Here is a 20,287-nt window from a genome sequence, read left to right as displayed (position 1 = left end):
CGCTACGATCTGAATAGTACAATCGCATTATTTTTTGCGCGTCTGCGATTCTATGTAAAGTATCAACAACAATGCGATTGATGTGATCGCAAAAGGATAGCATGCGATTCTGAAGAATTTGCGATTCTATGATCTATGACTACATGAATTGAATTTCACTAAGGTAAAGTGCGATTCATATGATCGCTACGATCGCAAAAGGATAGCATGCAATTCGTGAGTATTTGTGATATGTGAGTATTTGTATTGTCCTATTTCTGAAGAATTTGCGATTCTATCATCTATGATTATATGAATTGTATTTCACTAAGGTAAAGTGCGATTCACACGATCACTACAATCACATACGATCGAAAAAGGATTTCATGCGATTGTAACGATTTGCAATCCTACGTTTTACGATTATATGAATTGAATTTCACTAACGTAAAGTGCGATTCATACGATCGCAAAAGGATGGCATGTGATTCTAAAGAATTTGCGATTATTTCTGAATGGTACAATTGCATTGTCTTTTGCATGCCTGCGATTCCATGTAGAATATCACCAACAATGCGATAGTATGAATCGACACAATCGCAAAGAATCGCATTATTTTTGCGCGTCTGTGATTCTATGTACACATAGCAATGAACTGTTTCCCATTTATAGTAGGCACTTGAACAAAAATTTCAAATCATTGCTAGAGCTTTTGAAACATGATAGATGGATAGAACTAAGAAAGAAAAATCACACGCTTTTTAAATTACCTTTCTATCTTATCTAGAAGTGGAGATATTTATATAAGTGTTGAAAGATTAGCCGATTTATGTATTTGAATTAACTAAGACGATAGTTCGAAAAACTGTGATTTTTTTAGATGTTTTCCTTGTTAAAACAGCCATATTTTCTCTCTTAGTCATGGTATCAGCCTGAAATTTTCACCATGGATGGATAATATGTCCTTATATGATAAATCAAAGTTTTTGGAATCGTGCGACCTTTATGAAGGTCATAGTGACCTTGACCTTTGACAAATCGCACTGGTATCAGAACAGCACAGTATATTATTCTAATTTCTAGAATGGTTAAAGCATGTTATTGCTTACTGATGGTTAGGGAAATATCATTGTGTTATTGCTTACTGCAGATATTGGGGTAAAATCGTAAAAGAAACACAGTTTTAATTTTTTTAGTCGGCCATATTGGATATCATTAAGTCGGCCATATTGGATTTCCGATTCAACTCCAGTAAACCAAACATAGCCATGTGAGGTATCAAACTTCATGTTTTTTGAAGGAGAATTTATTTTAAGGCGTTTTAAACAGATAAACATATGTTATACCTTACTGAATTAACACCAAGTCACCAAAATACCAGTCCGTAAGGATCTCCGAAACCAAGAGTTTGTAGTCAACGGATGCCTCCTCCTCTTCATTATCTGAGCAATAGGCAATAGTGTATTCGGGTACATCAATTTTGTTTTTTTTAACGTGATTTCACATTTAAGATTTTCCCATGATAGACACACTCATGGTAATCATCCTCAGTCCATGAATGATCGATATATTTATCTTTCAGTATAGATGGATCATTGATAATTGAACGAATTTGTTCATCAGTACCATCGACAAGTTCCTTAGAAACTAGGACTGCCTCGAATTGTCTTGTAACACGGTTACGTTCGGGTGTGTCTTTTTTCTGTTGCTTTGCCTTAATTCGCTTTTCTTTTTCGATAGTAATTTTATCCGATTGAAGTTTCCGGAGATTTATTACGTCCACGAGTGATGGCAAATCTGACTATTTGCTCCTGGATATTTGCCGGTTTGGTGTTAAGCCACTGAAGAGTATTGATCCGTTTACTTTTTACAGTCCCATCGACAAACCCACTCTGAGCATTGGGCGCATGGCAGAGTGAGTCTACAGTCCCCATAATTCTTTCTGCGAACATATTATGCACTGGTGCAGAGCTTGTCTGCAATAACATACTTGCAGTAGGAGATGATGAATCCCCAACTAAGTATCTGCGCAACTGATTCTCCAAAACATATATATATCCGGATGTAAGCGACTTACAAACATGAAAGAATTCATCAGCCTGAGGCGGGATGACCTGAAGACATTGGAAAATTTCATCTAATGGTAATTCTTCACCAAAGATATCGCTTTCGGCTGATAACAAATCTAAAGGTTGCTCATTTAATGATTTCAAATTTTCCACGCAGCGTTTCAGATACGGAACTATCTCCAGGTTACTGAGTTTGTTTCGATTATCATACAATTTTCGCATCCACGGCCCAGTTACGACCTTTCCTAACAGTCCCAGCACCTGTAGATGAATAATTATGTGATTGTTCATTAAATCCTCAATCAGTGCTGTTTTCAATGTTGTATTGTTGTTACAGGCATACTTCAGGTAATGAAGTAATTTTTTGTGCAAGTAAAAGTACACTCCACATAAGTGGAATAAGACGTGGAACTGGTTACCCACGTAACGGACGATCATACCAAACGCTATATTTTCACGTTTCATAAAAAGTTTGAAACCAGCCGGGTCTCCTTTGCCGTCTTTAAACCTCATTTTGTTTAATGCAATAATAACATTCACAACCTTGCAACTACTACCGAATAGTTTTCCAACCACGTTATAACTTGTGTCAACGTTCTTGAGAACTGTGATAGTTTTATGCGATAAGCCATCCAAGGGATGAAGATTACAATTCAGTTCTAGCAATTTCATCTCTAATTTTTCTTTGAGCTGAGTCACAACACAGTGGTTCACATTAACCCTATCGGATTTTGAGTTTTTAATATGACTTTTGAATGAGTCATAAACATCAACAAATTCACAGTCGTGAAATAATGCATATGTCTCCGCAACTTCCTGAAGAGAATCACTGATATGACTGACATAATCCATTTGAGTGCCTCCTGCTAATGAAGCAATGTGTAAAACATATCCAACCTGTCCATCATCTTCGCGTGAAACACAAATATGAACTTCATTAATATGGTCACCTTTCAGAGATGTGGCATCCCATGCCAAAGTTATGTTGTCATTATCTTTTAAAATTTCACCAACTTTTAGTTCAGATATGACGCCCAATTCATATGCAAATTGAGCAACAGTTGTTGGATGTGCCTTTTCGTTCAATTAAAGGCCAGTGAGTTCCTTGACGATGGGTTGCAATAGCCGACTAGTTGCCTCAACTGAAACTTGGTTCATTAAACAATTATATCCCGCTTTGCGATATGATACACTATAAGTTTTTTTGTCCTTTTTCACATTAATTGAATAATAATCGGCACTCCTATCCATTTTGGCATCTTCAAATTGCATGGTTAAGTCACAAAACTCTGTTCGCAATGAAGCAAGCTGTGTCTTTAGCGCTGCATTATGCCGTTCCATTTCGACTATATTTTTTTCTAACTCAGAAATATGTTTTTTTGCTTCACACTTTTTTTTAGCAATTCGATTTTTTAATTTCCTTATCTCCGCATAAAGACTTTCACCTTCCAGTTTCTTTCGCAAAGATTTAATCGTCCTTTCCTGTATGCGCATCTTTGAATCTAATACACAAATTTTCGATCTCAATTTCCTCTATTGCAGTCTTACGATTCACAGCTTGAACTAATTGAGCTTTGGTGGCAGTAAATGATGTAATCGACTTTAATTCTCATAATGTTCTCCGGTAATTTCGGTTCGATTTACATATCTTTTTAACAGTTCCTCGGCGATGACAACAACTCGAACAATCAGCTCTTAACTTTTTCGGTGATGGTGAGTACACATCATGGTTTAACAATCGCTTAGATGGTGTCGACGTAGACAATGACGTGGAAATAAGTCCTGATGATTGGAAAAAATCTGCGGCTAGGCCTTCTGATAACTGAGACCCAGAGAGATTTTCTGTCAATGATGACCGTTGAGATGTTACAGATCTGGTTGCACTTAAATCCAAAGACTGGAATGGACACGGGCAGTCTTCATCCAGAAACTTTAAAATAGAGTTCCAATTTCTGTCGATTTGTTTCTTTAAACTTTCAAGGTCCGGAACTTTTCGCCGTATAAGTTTACACAGAGCATCAAAATTACAATGGCTGAAATCCTCTGATAAATTCCTAACTTTTTCACCAGTTGATTTGAATTGCTTTGCTGTCTTATTCAGGCTATGAAGATAGAACACTAGTCCAAGACGAACAGACGTGTGGCTGAGTCGACCAGTACCAGGATCATAGTCATTCTTGTACGACTCTATCAGATCACGTAGTCGCTGTGCCATGATAATGAATTCTATAAAGAAAAACAAAATTGTATAAGCAGATGATATAAAAAATAAGAAAATTCAAATAAAAATGACATTCCTCATTCTTTGTATTTTTTCCAATATTCAGATTCATGATTCAATGGGGAGATACTTGTAAAAATGTCTCATGTAGTCAAAAGAGGCCAAAGAATGAGATATTAAAATTACAGTGGACATGCTTGTGTCACAACAAAATTAACACAATGTTGAATATAAGTTCAAATCCCTACTATTTTGACAGAAGAAAGCATGTAAACATTGACATGTGTTTAGCCACGTGCTTATGTTATTGTAGAGAATCAATCAGGTCATCGCTTTGTGATCACGTGAACTAATTATGCGTGAGCAGCCGGTTAGTAAACAATATTCCAAGCGAAAAAAATATGTTTTCTCACATGAAAATACACAAATGAGACATCAATTAGGCCTATAGATAAGTACCCCTTAGTCATATACCAATAAAGAATAAGAATGAATGCTTAAATCATTTTTCTTATCGAGAAATTTGATCGTCAAAATTAACGAAATTTACGTGAAGAGCCGCCATATTGGCTTCCTCTCTTGAGACATCGATGATGGCGGCCTCCAAAAACTTGATTGAGTTCAAGGATGCACCCCAAAACGATGTTTTTTAACTAAAAACAAGTCAAATTTTGCGTCTGGACTATTCTCAAAAGCGTTTTGCCACTCCTTTTATATGAAATAAAGACATGAAACTCACCTTTTTACTGAAATTGTTGCCGATTTGTCAATTTTCGTCGTATCCAAAAAATTCAAGAACTGAGTGCAAAATTATAATTACGCGCATGCGCATACAAAATCTCGTAGATTTACGTTGAAAAACGCGATTTCAGTGTGATTTTCAATTGTAAGTCTCCAGAGACTGTAAAAAAATCAGCGATATTGTTGGGAATGATTTTTATTACCCCGAGTCACTCGATTGTTGCGACTTGTGCAAGTGCCTATTTATAAACAATCAGCATTTAAATATTAACATGGCAATTACAGTGAAATTGGTTCACTTATTTTATAAAAGTTTTGGTAATGATCCCAGAATGTATACCAAAATGCTATATTTTGATAACGGAATATGTTTGCGGAGAAACTGATTTTTCCTCGCAGTATGGATTCAGATACGTTGTGCACTTGTCGGTGATATTTTACAATCACAGACACTCAAAAATAATGCGATTCTTTGCGATCGTGTCGATTCATACAATTGCATTGTAGGTGATATTTCACCATGAATTGCAGACGCACAAAAAATAATGCGATTGTACTCTTCAAAAATACTGCCGAGTTATGCAAGATTGGTAATATTGTCAGGTAGGCCTAAGGCGCATTTGTTTGAAATCGGTTTACATGAATCTTTTTGGTCTGCCGGGAAATCACCTTCGTTCATACCGGTTTATAAACCGGTTTCGATAAACCGGTGTCTTAGACGTTAACCTAAACTCTTTACATGAATCGAGTCGACCATTCACCGAATGGCGCTCAGTAAAAAATCCTTATGAACTGATTTCGGTGAAATTTTTGCACGCATCCCTGTACGCCAATCGCAGAATCCCGTTATCGCTGCATTGCAGCTATATTTGTACTTAACTTTCTTCTGGTAATGAAATCGCGGAAAGTTCATTTTTGACAGCATTTGCCCTTTAACTGTGTACACCTATTAGTTAATGGTCAGGTGAGCTACAAGACCATAGGTCTTTTATTAGAATATTTTATCGGCTGAAGGCTATTGCTAGTATAGCTCTAGTTCTAGTTAAACTTGTAAGTTTTGATATGATGAAGGAAGTTCCATACTTGGTATTAGAAGAGGTTTATATTTAGGGCTTGCATAGTGAAAATTAATTTTTCTTCATATCAATGTATGTTTCTTATTTGCAGGTAACTGTATTTTGGCCTATTGGCACCACGGATCTTGGATTGGTGCCATGAGATGTCCAGTTTGCCGACAGCAGGTAAGTAGGTCAATCAATAGGAATTTTTTATTTACCTATTGCAGGCTACAATGTTTCTCTAAACATATCAAATCTTAAAACATATCTTTTTAAACACACCTATTTCCCATGATCTCATTATAAATTTATGGCAAAAGAGTATGGAGGCTAGTTAACTGGGTGGCAAACACTCAAGGTCAGCTGTCCAAACATGACATTTTCCTCGCGACAAATCGACGCTCATCTTATCTTCACACGTGTCGTCATACTAATTCTCATGTGGAACATGGGGGACAAAACGAAATTTGTCGTAAAACTGTCATCGACATATTCATATTCAAATCGACATAAAAATGGCGATTTGTCGAGTTGGAAGGTGACAACTGTAAACCCTATGTCGCTTCCAGTGACAATTGAAATCGAAATTCTTAGGGCACAATCGGCATACAGCTTATAATCCAAAATCGGTGGGGGTCGACCAGTCGACTCAAATATTGTCTAGAAAACATATATGTTTTCTAAGTAGCTTGAACTTTTCATATATGAAAAGTTTAAGGAGAATCAACCCATCATAATATAGGCCTATATAAGAAGCCATCCTGAAAAACTTACAACATCTGTTTCCCTTCTGCTCAGTATGGAATTCCTCAAGGGTCAAACAACTTATGAGTTACTTGCATATTGCTAGCCTATAAGGTCAAAATAGCAGTTGCTCTAGTAACTCAAAAAAAGTTAGTCGTAACTCATAAAAAGTAAACTCGTAAATCGTAAAAAGTTCAGTCGTATAACTCGTAAAAAGCAACTCTTAAATCGTAAAGTGTTTAGTCGTTAATCATATAACCCTTGAGGAATTCCAAAAAATTGAAGTAAATTCACTGCGGCAATTGAAACTTCCGTTCTAGCAAAATAGGCCATGGCAGATCAGATCGCTACTTTGGAGTGACTGTTGCAGGCTATGAGCCGGGCTGTCTGCCATCAGGTTCCTCTGGCTATTAGGCTTCAGGCAAATTTAGCCCCGTCGGTCAGGCATAGTTTCCTTAAAGATTCTAAACTACCCGATTTGATTAAGACAAGTCTCTATAGGGCACAATTAGGAACCTTGGACACTACTTCCCTTGTGTAACTCAAGAGAAATACCAGAAAGATTTCCGGAAATATTATAGCTAGATGCTGGCAACACTGGGAACAGAAGTCTTGGGAACCAAGTCTGAGCTGTCCAGCATGGTGCCACGAGGACCACTTGCCACCCGCTCCAACACCTGATTTATCAGGGGGACAGGGGGATAAGCGTAGGCATGAACGTTGTCCCACTCTATGAGAGCGCATCCACGGCCTATGCCCAGTCGTCTGGGAATGGGCAGACGGACACTGGGCACCTGGTGTTGAACCTGGTAGCAAACAGGTCTAGATTTGGCCAACCTATCAGTGACCTGACTCGAGCCGCTACCGGCTGAGACAGTTTCTACTCTGTGGCAATCGGCTTGTCCTGACGCGACAACTGATCAGCCACCGCATTTAATTTTCCTGCTAGATGGGATACTGATAGCGAAATCCCCTACACCTGAACCCATAGAAGGATCTCTGTGGTTGACGGCATTAAAGTCTGAGACCTCGTTCCTCCCTGATTCAAGAGGTAGGCTTTGACCATCGAGTTTTCCGTGGCCAACCACACATACACATTGCGACCGGACAGTCTTCTGTGGAAGAACTTGCATTGCTTTCTGCACTGCTAACAACTCCAAATGGTTTATGTGCAAACCTCTCTCTACCTCTCTATCTCTCTCTCTCTCTCCCCCCTCTCTCTCCCTCTCTCTCTCTCTCTCTCTCTCTCTCTCTCTCTCTCTCTCTCTCTCTCTCTCCTCTCTCTCTCTCTCTCTCTCTCCCGAGAAGCCTCGAGATGGGCTCCCCATCCGTAAAAACTGGCATCCGTGAAAAGATGAATTGGCACCTTGAGTGGAGCTAGAGGCGTGCCTCTACAAATCCACCACATGAGATCCGCCACTAGGGCCGGTGGAGGCACTGGGAGAAGACTGTCCCAGCATTGATTTGAATTAGACCAAGAACTTTTCCAAAGCTGCTCTAGTGGACGGCTGTGTAATCTGCCCAGCGGAACGACTTAGGACATCGAAATCATCTGTCCTAGGACCTGAGACCAGTACCGCGCTGGCTGGGGAATCCCCTGATTCAGGCCGGATACCGCTTCTTTGAGTTTGTGTACCCCTGGTTCAGCTGAATAAACTAGACCGTTTTCCAGGTTGTAGTACATCCCCAGATATACAAATCTCTGAGAGGGGACCAGATGTGACTTCTCCAGATTCACCCTGAAACCCAACCGGTTTATAAAGGCCAAGGATTTCTCCAACCCTTCCTGGCACTTCCTTGCTGAATCCACCACCACCAACCAGTCGTCCAGGTACACGAATAGATGTACCCCTTGCGACTGATGGCGACGCTGAACAGTTTTCACTAACTTTGTGGCAGCACTGGGCCCTGAACGGAAGAGCGCGAAATTGGTAAGTCCTCCCCTGCCCTTGTAGCCCTTTACTATTCTTTGTGCCGGACCCAGACCAGCCTGGTGTCCTAAACTGCATCCTGGGTAGTTCCTCAGTCGAAGGGCGGCCTACTCGCTGGGTATTATTGTAGGACAAATACTTTTTTAGAACGCTGAAATTGGGCTTAGCCCTAGATTCATCCATCTTTTGCACCTGCTCGAAGGTTTTGGAACCCCTTCCCGAAAATAAGCGATCCGAGGCCCGAAGCCTAATAGCCAGAGGAACCTGATGGCAGACAGCCTGGCTCATAGCCTGTAACAGTCACTCCAAAGTAGCGATCTGATCTACCATGTGAACCAAATCCGGATGATCCTGCGAGACCAAGTCCTTGACCGTCTCCTGCTCTCCCTGGAAGGACCCTATCTGGCACAGTGACTCCCCTAAAGCCTGCATGGCACTAACTGCCTGTTTTGGGATATGGGAACTTAAGGGCTGAGAGATTGGCAAGCTCAACTGATCTAAATCTGTGTCTATATGGCTGTGTGGCTTAACCCTTTCAATACCACATAGTGTCTCCGCTGCTGTACCGGAGGGAATTTAGAGGATTATAGGGGGTATATTTGAAACTTCATAGAATAGTTACCAAGGTATGTGACACAGAAAAATTATATAGCATGTTGATGATAACTTTTGGGCCAGCTATGTAGACATAATTTGGATATAAGTGAACTTGAGGTCAAGGTCACATACTCCAAGATGGCCGCCATGAAAAAAATTCACGAAAAAGTTTCAGATAAACTGCTCTGTCTCCCAGCAAAATGCACTGATCTATTCAATTCCAACTGAAATTGTATGCCATTATATCCTCACTTTATGTATTAAAAATTTCAAAGCGATAGAACAACTGAAAAATGTATTTTTCCACTAATTTACCAACTTCTCCACGGATATGTCGGAAGGCCGGATGTAAGGGGTCTCATTGGGTTATGATTTCAGGCCTCAGAAAATTGTTACCTACGTATTTAACACTGATACATTGTATACCATGGTGTTGATAACAATTGGGCTTACAAATAAGACAAATTATTTGGATATATGTGACCTTGAGGATGGACAGTTCCTGGTTCTTCATTATTATTATTGGTGTCTGTTGCCATGACAGCCGTATCAACAGGGTTTAAAAAGATTGTCACTGATTTCATTTTCATCATCAAAATCATTGCCGGCACTATAAACCTATTTTCTGACTAAGTCTCATCATCTGAACTGCTGCTGTCATATTCGTTGTCACTCTCAATTTGTTCACTACCAAATTCCAAGTCACCAGCATCACTGTCAGCATCATATACGAGTTGCTGAACCATTTCATCCAGCCAAATTGTTTTTTCCTGGCTGTTGCCATCTTGGATTTTATGCAGATGGCAGCACCGGCTGATACTGATAGATATGCCCTTTTAGAAGAAGGGTTAAGTGATACCGTATCACATACGGTACGGGTATGCTAGCTTGTCAATTTGTACCGTATGCCATACGGTAGTGGTATTGTAAGGGTTAAATAAGGGGGTATTATAATAGACGGGCCTAAAACCTGAAATTTCCTATCCTTGGGCGTGAAAAATCTAAATTACTCTATGCCCGATTCCAAGGGCGGCCATGTCCAAGCCCAGCCATGTCCAAGCCTCGGTAATCCGGGCCTCACCCTACACAGCCGGGTCTAATGCTTCCTTCCATTCTGAAGTGTAATCGGGATGTGGAGCGAGAACCACCGCTTCAAGGTCGTCTGGGGCTTTAAAGATCGTCGCACATGAGCCCCTATGTTGGGTGACCCGAGGCTTTGGGACTGTTCCCCCATATTTCGAAAGAACGTCAGTTATGGGCTCTTCATAAGGCATGTCGCCTGTATTCCTCTCGTCTTTCACTTCAGATAGTGAAGGTGAGGAGCTCCTAGGCCTACGGACTAAAACCGCAGCCGAATCCGACACAACGGTGCTCCCATTTGCATGATCCTGAGAAGCCCCTTCTTTCTCAGAGGGCTCGTTTTCAAAATTGTTGACGTTGCTTATCAACAATTGATCCCCTTGCTCCTCGTCCTCTTCCGAGAGCGATTCGGGGTGGGCTCTGTTTCCTAAGGGCGAGATGTTCCCTGTTGGATTTGAGCTCTGAGTGAGTTCAACTCCGCCTTTAATTCATTTACAGCCCAAGAGATTCAACCCATTGTCCGATTTCATACTAATATACAAAAATCGACTTCCATAGAGCATGCTTCTTCTAGATGTACTACTCTAGTAGCGAAACATGTAATGATAACACCATATCGTTTAAAATCGCTCCGCCCCCTCTTGACAATTAAGGGACCAAAGAAATCCATACCGCTTCGTGTAAACACTGGTCCCTCCGGAATGAGACGGTCAATGGGCAACACTGACAGTTTCTGCGAACATCTCGTGCCATAGTACTTTCTACATTTTATGCACTCTTACCATAGCTTTCACCTTGCTCCTTAGCCCAACAATCCAGTATTTAGATGTACGTACATACGTAACGGTTTTAAGTTGTGATGAGCTAAAACACGATGAGCGTCACGTATGATTAAGTCGCTTACTTGTGCATTTTTCGGCATGACTACGGGTTCTTCAAATCATACGGAATGTCAGCATGATCTAATGCAAATAACTAAATGCAGTTACGACCCGATGGGCTTCACCGGCCGCGTACTGTTCTAAAAAACAAAACTTTTCATCAAGATTATCCATATAAACCAAAACTTTTGCATTTAACTGTCTCATGAACTGCCTAAACTCAAAAGGATCACCAGCAAACTTGCCATATCAACCTGTGGGCGCTTCAAACCACGAACTACTGATACTATCGAGTCACTAGTCACACTTTCATTAACTGCGGGCTTGGACACTCCCAGCGGTGTTGACACATTAAGCGCTTGTTGTTTAATGCTATGTATGACGGTGTCCAGTTGTCGCAACTGCGCGTAATCCCTTAAGGCAGCGCCAGCATCTCGAATATACGTATTGTCTGGGGGGCAAACCAGGGATGCTAAGTGATTTTTTTCGGAACACAGGGAGGATCTCGAACTTCTGCACTATGTGGCTTGACTCCTGTACTTGTAACGAATGGAGGACAATCAATACCTGATGCTGACTGAAGATGATCGGTCACAGGAACGAACGGAGGATGATTTACATTTGGGCCAGGCGCTGGACAACTGGCATCGGGCACATACTCGTACGGATCACCAACACTATTAGATACGAATGCAGAGATAAATGGTTTTTCGCTCATTATTCCTTCATCCTCTTCTTGACCGGCGAATGCTAATGTTCTCACCTCGGCATCCTTTATTCTCAGTTTCTAGATCTAGAGCCTCTTGTTCCTGCCTCAACTTTAACACCTCCAACTCTAGCCCTCTCTGTTTTATTTCTAACTGTTGTCTTCTAGCTAGCGAGTGCCTTCTTTCCAGCAGCTCTGCCTGTTTCTGCTTCATAGCTGTAGATGAACTGTTACTTACACTACTGACTCTGTTGTCTTCCATCTTTCACGTCAATTATAAGTATAACCTTTGCCACAAGAAATATTCAAAATTCTTTTTGTAGGATATACATCAATTCGTTTCTTTATCTTAACTGTTTACATTAAGATTGACTGAAATGTAAGAAAATTAAACTACTAAACACCATTAATAAACTAGGCTACACAATTATAAATCTATAGCTAATAAATGTGTACTCATTACGTAATAAATGAGGGAATAAACACATACGTTGAAAATAATGCCCAATCTGAATTGGTCACAATGGGACTTCATATGTGCTCACAGTCCTTCTCGGAGACTGCCAATTTATCCGAAGCTGGCCGCTGCATGTTATTTCATTATTGGTTGAAAAACTTCATGTTGCAACATACTGAAATATTCCATTGATATTAACACAAAACTTGACACAATGCATAAAAATGTTTTAATGTTTCTTTTTTCTTCTACCAAAGCCATTTCCATTCTTCCTAACGTTATCATAAATAGATATTTGATTCCTTTCGGCTCAAGGATTGTATTATTATTATTATTATTATTAATATTATTATTATTATTATTATTATACATGTTTTAGTGCCCTGTCCAGATTAATGAAACTGCTCCAGAGCACTTACAAGTAAAGAAATACGACGTACAATAAAATATGGTGATAAAAACATTACAATATTGAATTTAAAAACAGTGAACATTCAGTAAGACAATTTCAATTGGAGGCAATTCTAAAATAATGTGCTTTTAAATTCTTTTTAAAACACTCAATAGACTTACTGCATTTAAGATGACTAGGCAAGGCATTCCAAGTTTTTGGGCCATAGACTCTAAAAGACTTGTCACCAAATTGGCTAAATGTACGTGGAATAAAAAGTGAATTAAAATTAACAGATCTAAGATTTCGCGATGGTCTATAAAAACTAATCATGTCACAGAGATAATGAGGAGCCTCATTTTTAAGGATAGAAAATATCAAAACACAGATTTTAAAATCTATTCTAAAGCGGACTGGCAGCCAATGAAGGTCTGCTAAAACAGGAGAAATGTATTCACTTAGTTTAGTGAGGGTAACTATTCTAGCTGCCACATTTTGTACCTTTTGTAATCTGTAAATCTGTGTCGCCGGGATATTAGATAACAAAGAATTATAATAGTCTAGCTTAGATGTAACCAAAGCATGAATAATTGACTTGGTAGAATCCCTAGTTAGATACTTACGAATACGACCAATGTTTCTCATATCGAAATAACAGGATTTTATGACAGATGATACATGATCCGTCATAGACATGGATCTATCAAAAATAGCACCTAGATTCTGTACTAAGTGAGCAGGTACTACAGAAACAGAACCAACATGCAGATGTACATCAGTAGGTGGTACATAACGAGGAGAACAGAAAAACAAAGACTCGGTTTTGTCACAATTTTGTTTCAACATATTATCCTTAAGCCAACATTCAATATCAATCAGGCAATTGTATAGGTTCCAGCTTACTTCGTTCTCTAATCAATTACTCGTAAGGACAAGGAGACTAGTTGTCAAAGGAAGATGGCAAATTTAGACAAAACATTTAGAATGTGTTACCACTTTTATTTGTAAAGAAAAAAATATAACAGAATATAAGAATTTTCAAATTGTCTAAGGCCTATCATCATCCGCCAGACCGACATTTCTGACATGTTTGCTCAAAGTTGAATGAATGTAGTCCAAAAATACGTAAATCCCTGCGTGGTTTCTTTTAACAAAATATCGTCTTCGACCCAATTTAATCGTGATTGAATGCCAGTACCATCTGAAACATGGAACCGTGAATGATATGACGTCATCACATAAAATACTACAAATATTAAACGAGTACGTCTGGTATGACCATGGAATCAAATATCCCAAAACTGGTAAGTATCCCAAGACTCGATTGAAATCTAGCATCTAAGTTTTCAATAATTGCAGATTTGTACTTTGAAAATAACCCCCTGAGGTTATTCTCAGTGGTTGCATTTAAATTCATCTCCAAAGACATGAAGACACTATCTTCAGCAATGTCTTTCATTAGGGTCTCTATATGATCAGATAAGCTAGTGATTCTTGCTTTGGCTGAATCCAGCGCAGGCATCAACATGCTAAAATTAAGTTCCGATGATTGAAATGACCTGCTAAGAGCGCACAATATAGGCACAACTTCATTTAAAATATATAATGTTCCTAGGTTGTAGACGTTTTTCAACTGTCTCAGCAACCCGATAGCTGTCGGGTCATTACGTTGCTGCTCTTCCAGCCGTAAAGTTTGAAGTAGTGCTATGTAGTTACCTAATATGGTATATAAAGATTGTTCTATTGATAACCAACGTGTGCGACATGCCTTTGAGATTTTACAGCCAACAGTTTCTAACCATTCTTTTAAATTCTGACTGAGTTTTCGCTAGCAACGAACTTCGCCGTGGGCTGTATTAAAAAAACTTCCAGATATTGTTCATTGACAAAACAACCTTATTTATCTGGTCTAAGCAATGATCAGTATCAGCTGATGTTAGAGCTAATTTATGGCAAATACAATGGATTGATATCATCAGCTCATTAAAGGATCTCTTTAAACGAACAGCTACTCCGGTCCTGTTACCAGTAAATGTGCTAGCGCCATCTGAAACAAAGCTTGTCATTTTGGAACCGGGAAGTCCATTCGTCTGAATCAAACGTTCTAATGAACTGAAAATGTTTTCAGCGTTTGCCGAGCCCTGCAAGGTCTGACATGAAAGAAACTTTGTTGATGATTGACCAGTTGTATAAGAGACATAACGAATAAAGGTAATGAGTTGCTCTTGGACTGTTACATCACTTACTTCGTCAACTAATAGACCATAAACGTGATTGGATCCTACAATTTTAGTTACGATATTGTTCTTGACACAATCCCCTATACAATGAGCTATTTCATAAATCGTGTTTATGGAACTATGATCAAATAGGGAAATACATGTTAAACCAGAATCCGTCGAAAGTCTTAGGAGACTCTTAGTTTTAAGGATAGCAACTTCCTCTTTCATTAACCAGTATAATGTTTGAAAGACAATCTTCAGAACATCAAATTCATTTTTATTTTTTTTCATTAATTTTTTTTGAAAAAGTGATGAAAGCTGCATCATTTCATTTGCAATAGAATCTCTATGCTTCTCTGACTTAGCATGTTCTATAATGGAGTCAGTAATCATTTTAGTACAAGGTTTTCTTCCCCAAGTCTCGTCGCCATTCGATTTGCTTTTAGCATTATGCTTTCTACAGTACTAACAGAACATGCCAGAATTTTCTTCGTACAGAAGCCAATATGTATTTGTCATGTCTACGTCGAAAGTTTCTTCACGAGAAAACCACTTATGATCAAATGTTTTTATTCTGTTTTTCTTTTTGTAATTGTAGGTCAATTTGTCCCTTGATGAACAAGTCGTGCATGATTGTCCACAGACACATGAATAATGAGAATGGATCCGATTTTGACATGAGAATAGCGCACAAATATCGGAATCTGAAATGAACAACAGGAACATATTTTCACATCAGATGTGTAATTATTCAATCATTTGCCGAGTCTGAAATAGACTTTGTATTTTGATTTATGATAAAACATAGTTAGCATATGATCAATGATTGATACTGTTCAACCTAAACTTACCACAAATAGTGGACTGTGTAGGATCTGCAGTAGATTTCAAACTGACTTGTTGTTCAACTCCGGTTTCCGCCCTGGTTTCATCTTCCGATTCTACTCTGATTTCATTGACATGATTGTCGTCTGTTTGTGATTCAACATTTGTCTCACCCAACGCTGAAACATACAATACCAAAAGTTTTGCATCCTTCCAGAACCATTGTGCCAAAAAGTGCTTAGTAGTATAATGTAAGGTGATAAGGGTGATTAAAGCAGTGGTATTTATGTTAGTAGCTGCCTCAGACAGTATTATATCTTAAAGCTATATCCCAGGATAGACCAAGTCGAGTGAAAACAATTAAAAGACCAAGACAGATTAAATTCTTATCTTACCATTCACAAGAAAAAAACGAAAGTTCTGCAAGAAAATTAATATCCCTTATTAGTTTTGAAGTCTAAGCCTAAGGCCTAATACTTTCGTTTGAGCAAGTAACATTAAGAAAAAAGTCTAAATAAATTTCTCTTTAAATCGCCAATGCCGTGTGGTGGAAGGCATAATACTAGCCTATACTCATACACACTAAACAGAAACTCTACTAGTACAAGAGTAGACTAAATTTAGGCCTAAACTATAAAGTCTGAAATGAATTGACAACAACATTACTTTTCAAAGTTAATATTTCTACTACCCCTCGCCTGGTGAACAAGCACTCATTTATATGTACGTACGTTTGAAATATTTTAATAATCCAGTGGCTGGACCTTTGCTCCGCTTCTTCGTGAGGCCCGTTTTGCCGTGGCCGTTTGTTTGGGTATAATGTTAATCACTAAGCAGCGGTTACTTCTGCATTCTTTCCATGAGAAAGAGCGACGCCGATTCGTTGTAATGATATGTCAAAGCCGATATTGGCCAATCAGCGACGCCGTTGTAAAATTCAAGTACCGATTGTACTAAGAACCGCCAGGAACCGATTCCATTATACTGGATGTACTAATTATCGCAAGAAACCGATCGCGATCCCAAAAACGAAAGCGGGTTGGGAAAAAAAACAGGCGGATCCTTTACCAACGACAGACGGGTCTGGGACCCGGGACCCGGCTCTTATTGAAAACACTGACTCTAGGCATGATAGAATATGGCAAATGAACATTTTGGCGCTAGCAGACAATACTCAGGAATGATTTGATATGGCAGATGAGCACTGAAGCTAGCAGTCAGTGCTTAACTCTCCCATGCATTGAGTTAGATTTTTTGTCTGTGAATTTTAAGAATCATTCATTCATGATGCAGCACCCCTCACGTGGGCACAAGATAAGTCTTTGATTTTAAGTAAGAAAGCTGAGATGCTGAAATTTTTGGATGTCCCTGAAAATTGATGGCTGTCTTAAAAATGGGATCTCTGTCCCTCAAAACAATTTTCAGGGGTTGGCAGCTCTGATTTTTATCATTCTTGAGATTGATGAGAGTGGGTTGATTCTTGAGAGTGAGTCGATTCAAATCTTCAATAAGCAACTTAAAACACATATTTTTGATGAAACTTACAACTGAAATGTTTTAGCTCAAGGGAAATTATTTGTAATGTTGAACATTTTTCTGTAAAGCGCTCCGAGTCATTATGATACTTAGCGCTATATAAGAATAAATTCTATTAGTATTATTATCATTATGTAGTCTAACTTCCACTGGCCCCGGATGCATGTACGTGGGAGGGAGATCTTCAGTTTCTCCTAATATGTGTTTTATATTTATCAGGTTTCCTTATTATTGATGGATTTCAATGCAGAAGAAGTCTCAAGAAACAACTGTGATAGCAGAAGATTGATTATCGAAGGAATACATACATATAACAGAAGGTTTTCTGGGGAGCCGAGGAAGGTTAGTTATGTTCAATTGATTACTATGTAGAATATAAATGAACCTGTATTCAATTCATTTAGAAATACATACGTCAATCTTATTAATGCAAAGAGTGAAATTTGGCTTTCGAAAAATATTTCCCTGAATTATTAGAAAATGTCCATAGTAAGACCGTGGGAAAGTCTTTATCATTAATTGGGCATATCACCACGGCAGAGTGCACTTGTGATAAGGTGGAAATAATTCCATATGAGTGCAAAGCTTTTGTATAATTAGGTAGTTGGATGTGGTTTTTCAACTATAGTGCTAATGCATTTCCCTAATTGAATTGCTAGATTTTTCTATCGTTTCTCACAAGTCAACACTTCAGTGTGATTTTGATAAAGTGCGTTGAAATACATTATGAATAGAATATTAAATGATGACTCTGTGTTTAAGCTGCGCGTCAATTGTCCCGTCTTGGAATTATCTTTATTGTATCCGTATTAAGTTAATTAAAGGTTCGTGTCAACAAATGGTATGCTGGAGTCCCTAATCTATATGAAGAGACTTTCTTAACTGCAAAAACTGGGGTCTGATGCGTGTTGCTGCTGGCTTATGTGACTGACCTTTCAGCTGTTGCTATGGGCTGGCACGCCGCTTTGAAATGTTATGAATATAGCATTATACATGGCTCCCACACTACCATGAAAATGTGGAAAACTTGTGAATTTAGGAAACAAACGGTTGTGGAAAACTTGTGAATTTGCCAAAGATTTGTAAAATCCGTGAAAAGACAGTGAATTTGAGAAGAGGTTGTTTAATTTTGCAATTATCATAGTTTCCGATGCATAGAACGAACCAAATGTTCCATGTACGATTGACGTAATAACATCACGTTAACAAATTCAATTCAAAATTACTTTATAACACCTCATTGAAATGTTTCCGTGCGTTGGCGCCATCTAACCCGCGATCTCAAGGGCAATTGGTGGAGCCGTATGTACCATGTTGAAAGAGAATTTCTCAGTTTTTGGTACAGTACATGGCTAATATAGAAAACAATATAACGGCATTTTAAAGGTCCAGAGGGCTAGGGCAAGCAGGTCAAGAGGGTCCAGGGGGTTAGGGGTAAAAACATTAGTATCATCTGCAAACAATCTTTAGTCCAAAATTTCAGATGAATTACAGCGATCATTTACGTATATTAAAAAAGCAGTGGTCCCAAAATGGACCCTTGAGGTATTCCACGCTTATTCGTTTCATGATAAGAGATAACATTTTAAAGTAGTTCTAGAATTTGAGTTAACAGGTCTTGGAGATTGAAAATAAATACATTTTGGTAGTTGAATGTGTCAGTGTTTTTATTTAAAAAAATCTATAAAGTAATAATTATCGCGTATAAAATTGCCTAAAATCAATGTACAGTACTGAAAATGCGCGAATGGATCACGTGACCTGATGAGGTCATAGGTTGATATAAACAAAATGGCAGTACCCAGCAATGCGTTAAGCGACAGTGACTACTCGGATTTAGAGTCTGATTCTGCTGCTGATACATCATCTGGTGCAGGTATTTTTACGTATTCTAATATCCTTTATTGTGAAGCATGTTCCCTCTCGCTCATGAGTCAATCAGAGTCGTAATAATGCTGAGATTTTAATTTATCTTCCCTCTGTCGGCAAGCTCACTTGCTGATTTTACTTCCGGGTTCAGTACGGTAGATACAGCGAACAGTTTAACTGCTTACTTTCGAGGCTACCACTGAAGTAAACAAACTTTACTCACTCAAACATATGAGCAATCATGTAGTTCAAATCGAAACAGAGCTATATGACTATATCTGATTTATTTATTTAAAATTATTTTTAATCATGAGATTCAGGGAGTGATGATGAGCCAGTAAGCCTAATTCTCGAAACTTGAACCACTTCGCAATGAACAGAGAGAAGATAACATTGGTGCTATGAAGTGTGTGGAGGAAATTCAGAGGATAGAGAATATTGATTGGTAAGGACTACATCAGATTGATAAATTTCTGCTCTCAGTTACAAGTAGGCCTAATTGCAATTTAATGGCTCTGTACATGTATTAGTTCTCTATCTCTAGGTGTCAGTGTCAGAACTACATTCCTATGGAAACGATTGAGGAGAGTTACTGCTGCCAACAAAAAACCCAGTGCTTGGAAAAATTGAACAGTTTGCCGCAGAAGAGGGTGGGAGCGATATAAGATGCATATTTGCGCATCCTGGGTTCCGCTCTGTATCCTTGGATCCTTGGTCGCTTGAAATGGGGTATCAGTACCTAAAGGCAGATGGCTACATTGAACCAGACATGCCAAATATAGCGTAAGTAAAAAGCCATAGATTATGTCTTAATAGATATAGGCTTTATATATTATTATTCAATTGATGTGATCACACATATTTTGTAACAATTTTTCGCTCAAATGTTCAGTTTCATTAGTTAAACAACATGGAACTATGAATTAATTTTCGCCATTTTTGGAAATATTTACAGGAAGTTCAGATACACAGGTTATCTC

The 20,287-nt window shown here is 38.7% G+C and overlaps 1 protein-coding gene and 1 long non-coding RNA gene across 5 annotated transcripts in view; both read left to right on the top strand.

The window, feature by feature from the left end:
• LOC141899606 (E3 ubiquitin-protein ligase RNF170-like) overlaps nucleotides 1-20,287 on the top strand; it is a 123,935-nt gene that overhangs the window by 68,939 nt on the left and 34,709 nt on the right. For 3 of the 4 annotated variants that reach the window (XM_074786014.1, XM_074786017.1, XM_074786016.1), the window contains exons 4-5: nucleotides 6,178-6,251; nucleotides 17,658-17,780. In XM_074786014.1, the coding sequence (XP_074642115.1) occupies nucleotides 6,178-6,251; nucleotides 17,658-17,780 (197 nt within the window). The remainder of the gene's footprint in view (nucleotides 1-6,177; nucleotides 6,252-17,657; nucleotides 17,781-20,287) is intronic. The other variant, XM_074786015.1, reaches the window with a different exon arrangement.
• LOC141899608 (uncharacterized) lies at nucleotides 2,082-4,275 on the top strand. Its single transcript, XR_012618635.1, has 3 exons — nucleotides 2,082-2,122; nucleotides 3,708-3,761; nucleotides 4,150-4,275. It is a non-coding gene; the product is annotated as an uncharacterized LOC141899608 (long non-coding RNA).

The sequence above is a fragment of the Tubulanus polymorphus genome, chromosome 2, assembly GCF_964204645.1.
Source record: "Tubulanus polymorphus chromosome 2, tnTubPoly1.2, whole genome shotgun sequence".
Taxonomy (NCBI): Eukaryota; Metazoa; Nemertea; class Palaeonemertea; order Tubulaniformes; family Tubulanidae; genus Tubulanus; species Tubulanus polymorphus.
Note: the sequence above shows the minus strand (reverse complement) of the source record. Positions and strands in the feature narration are given on the sequence as shown.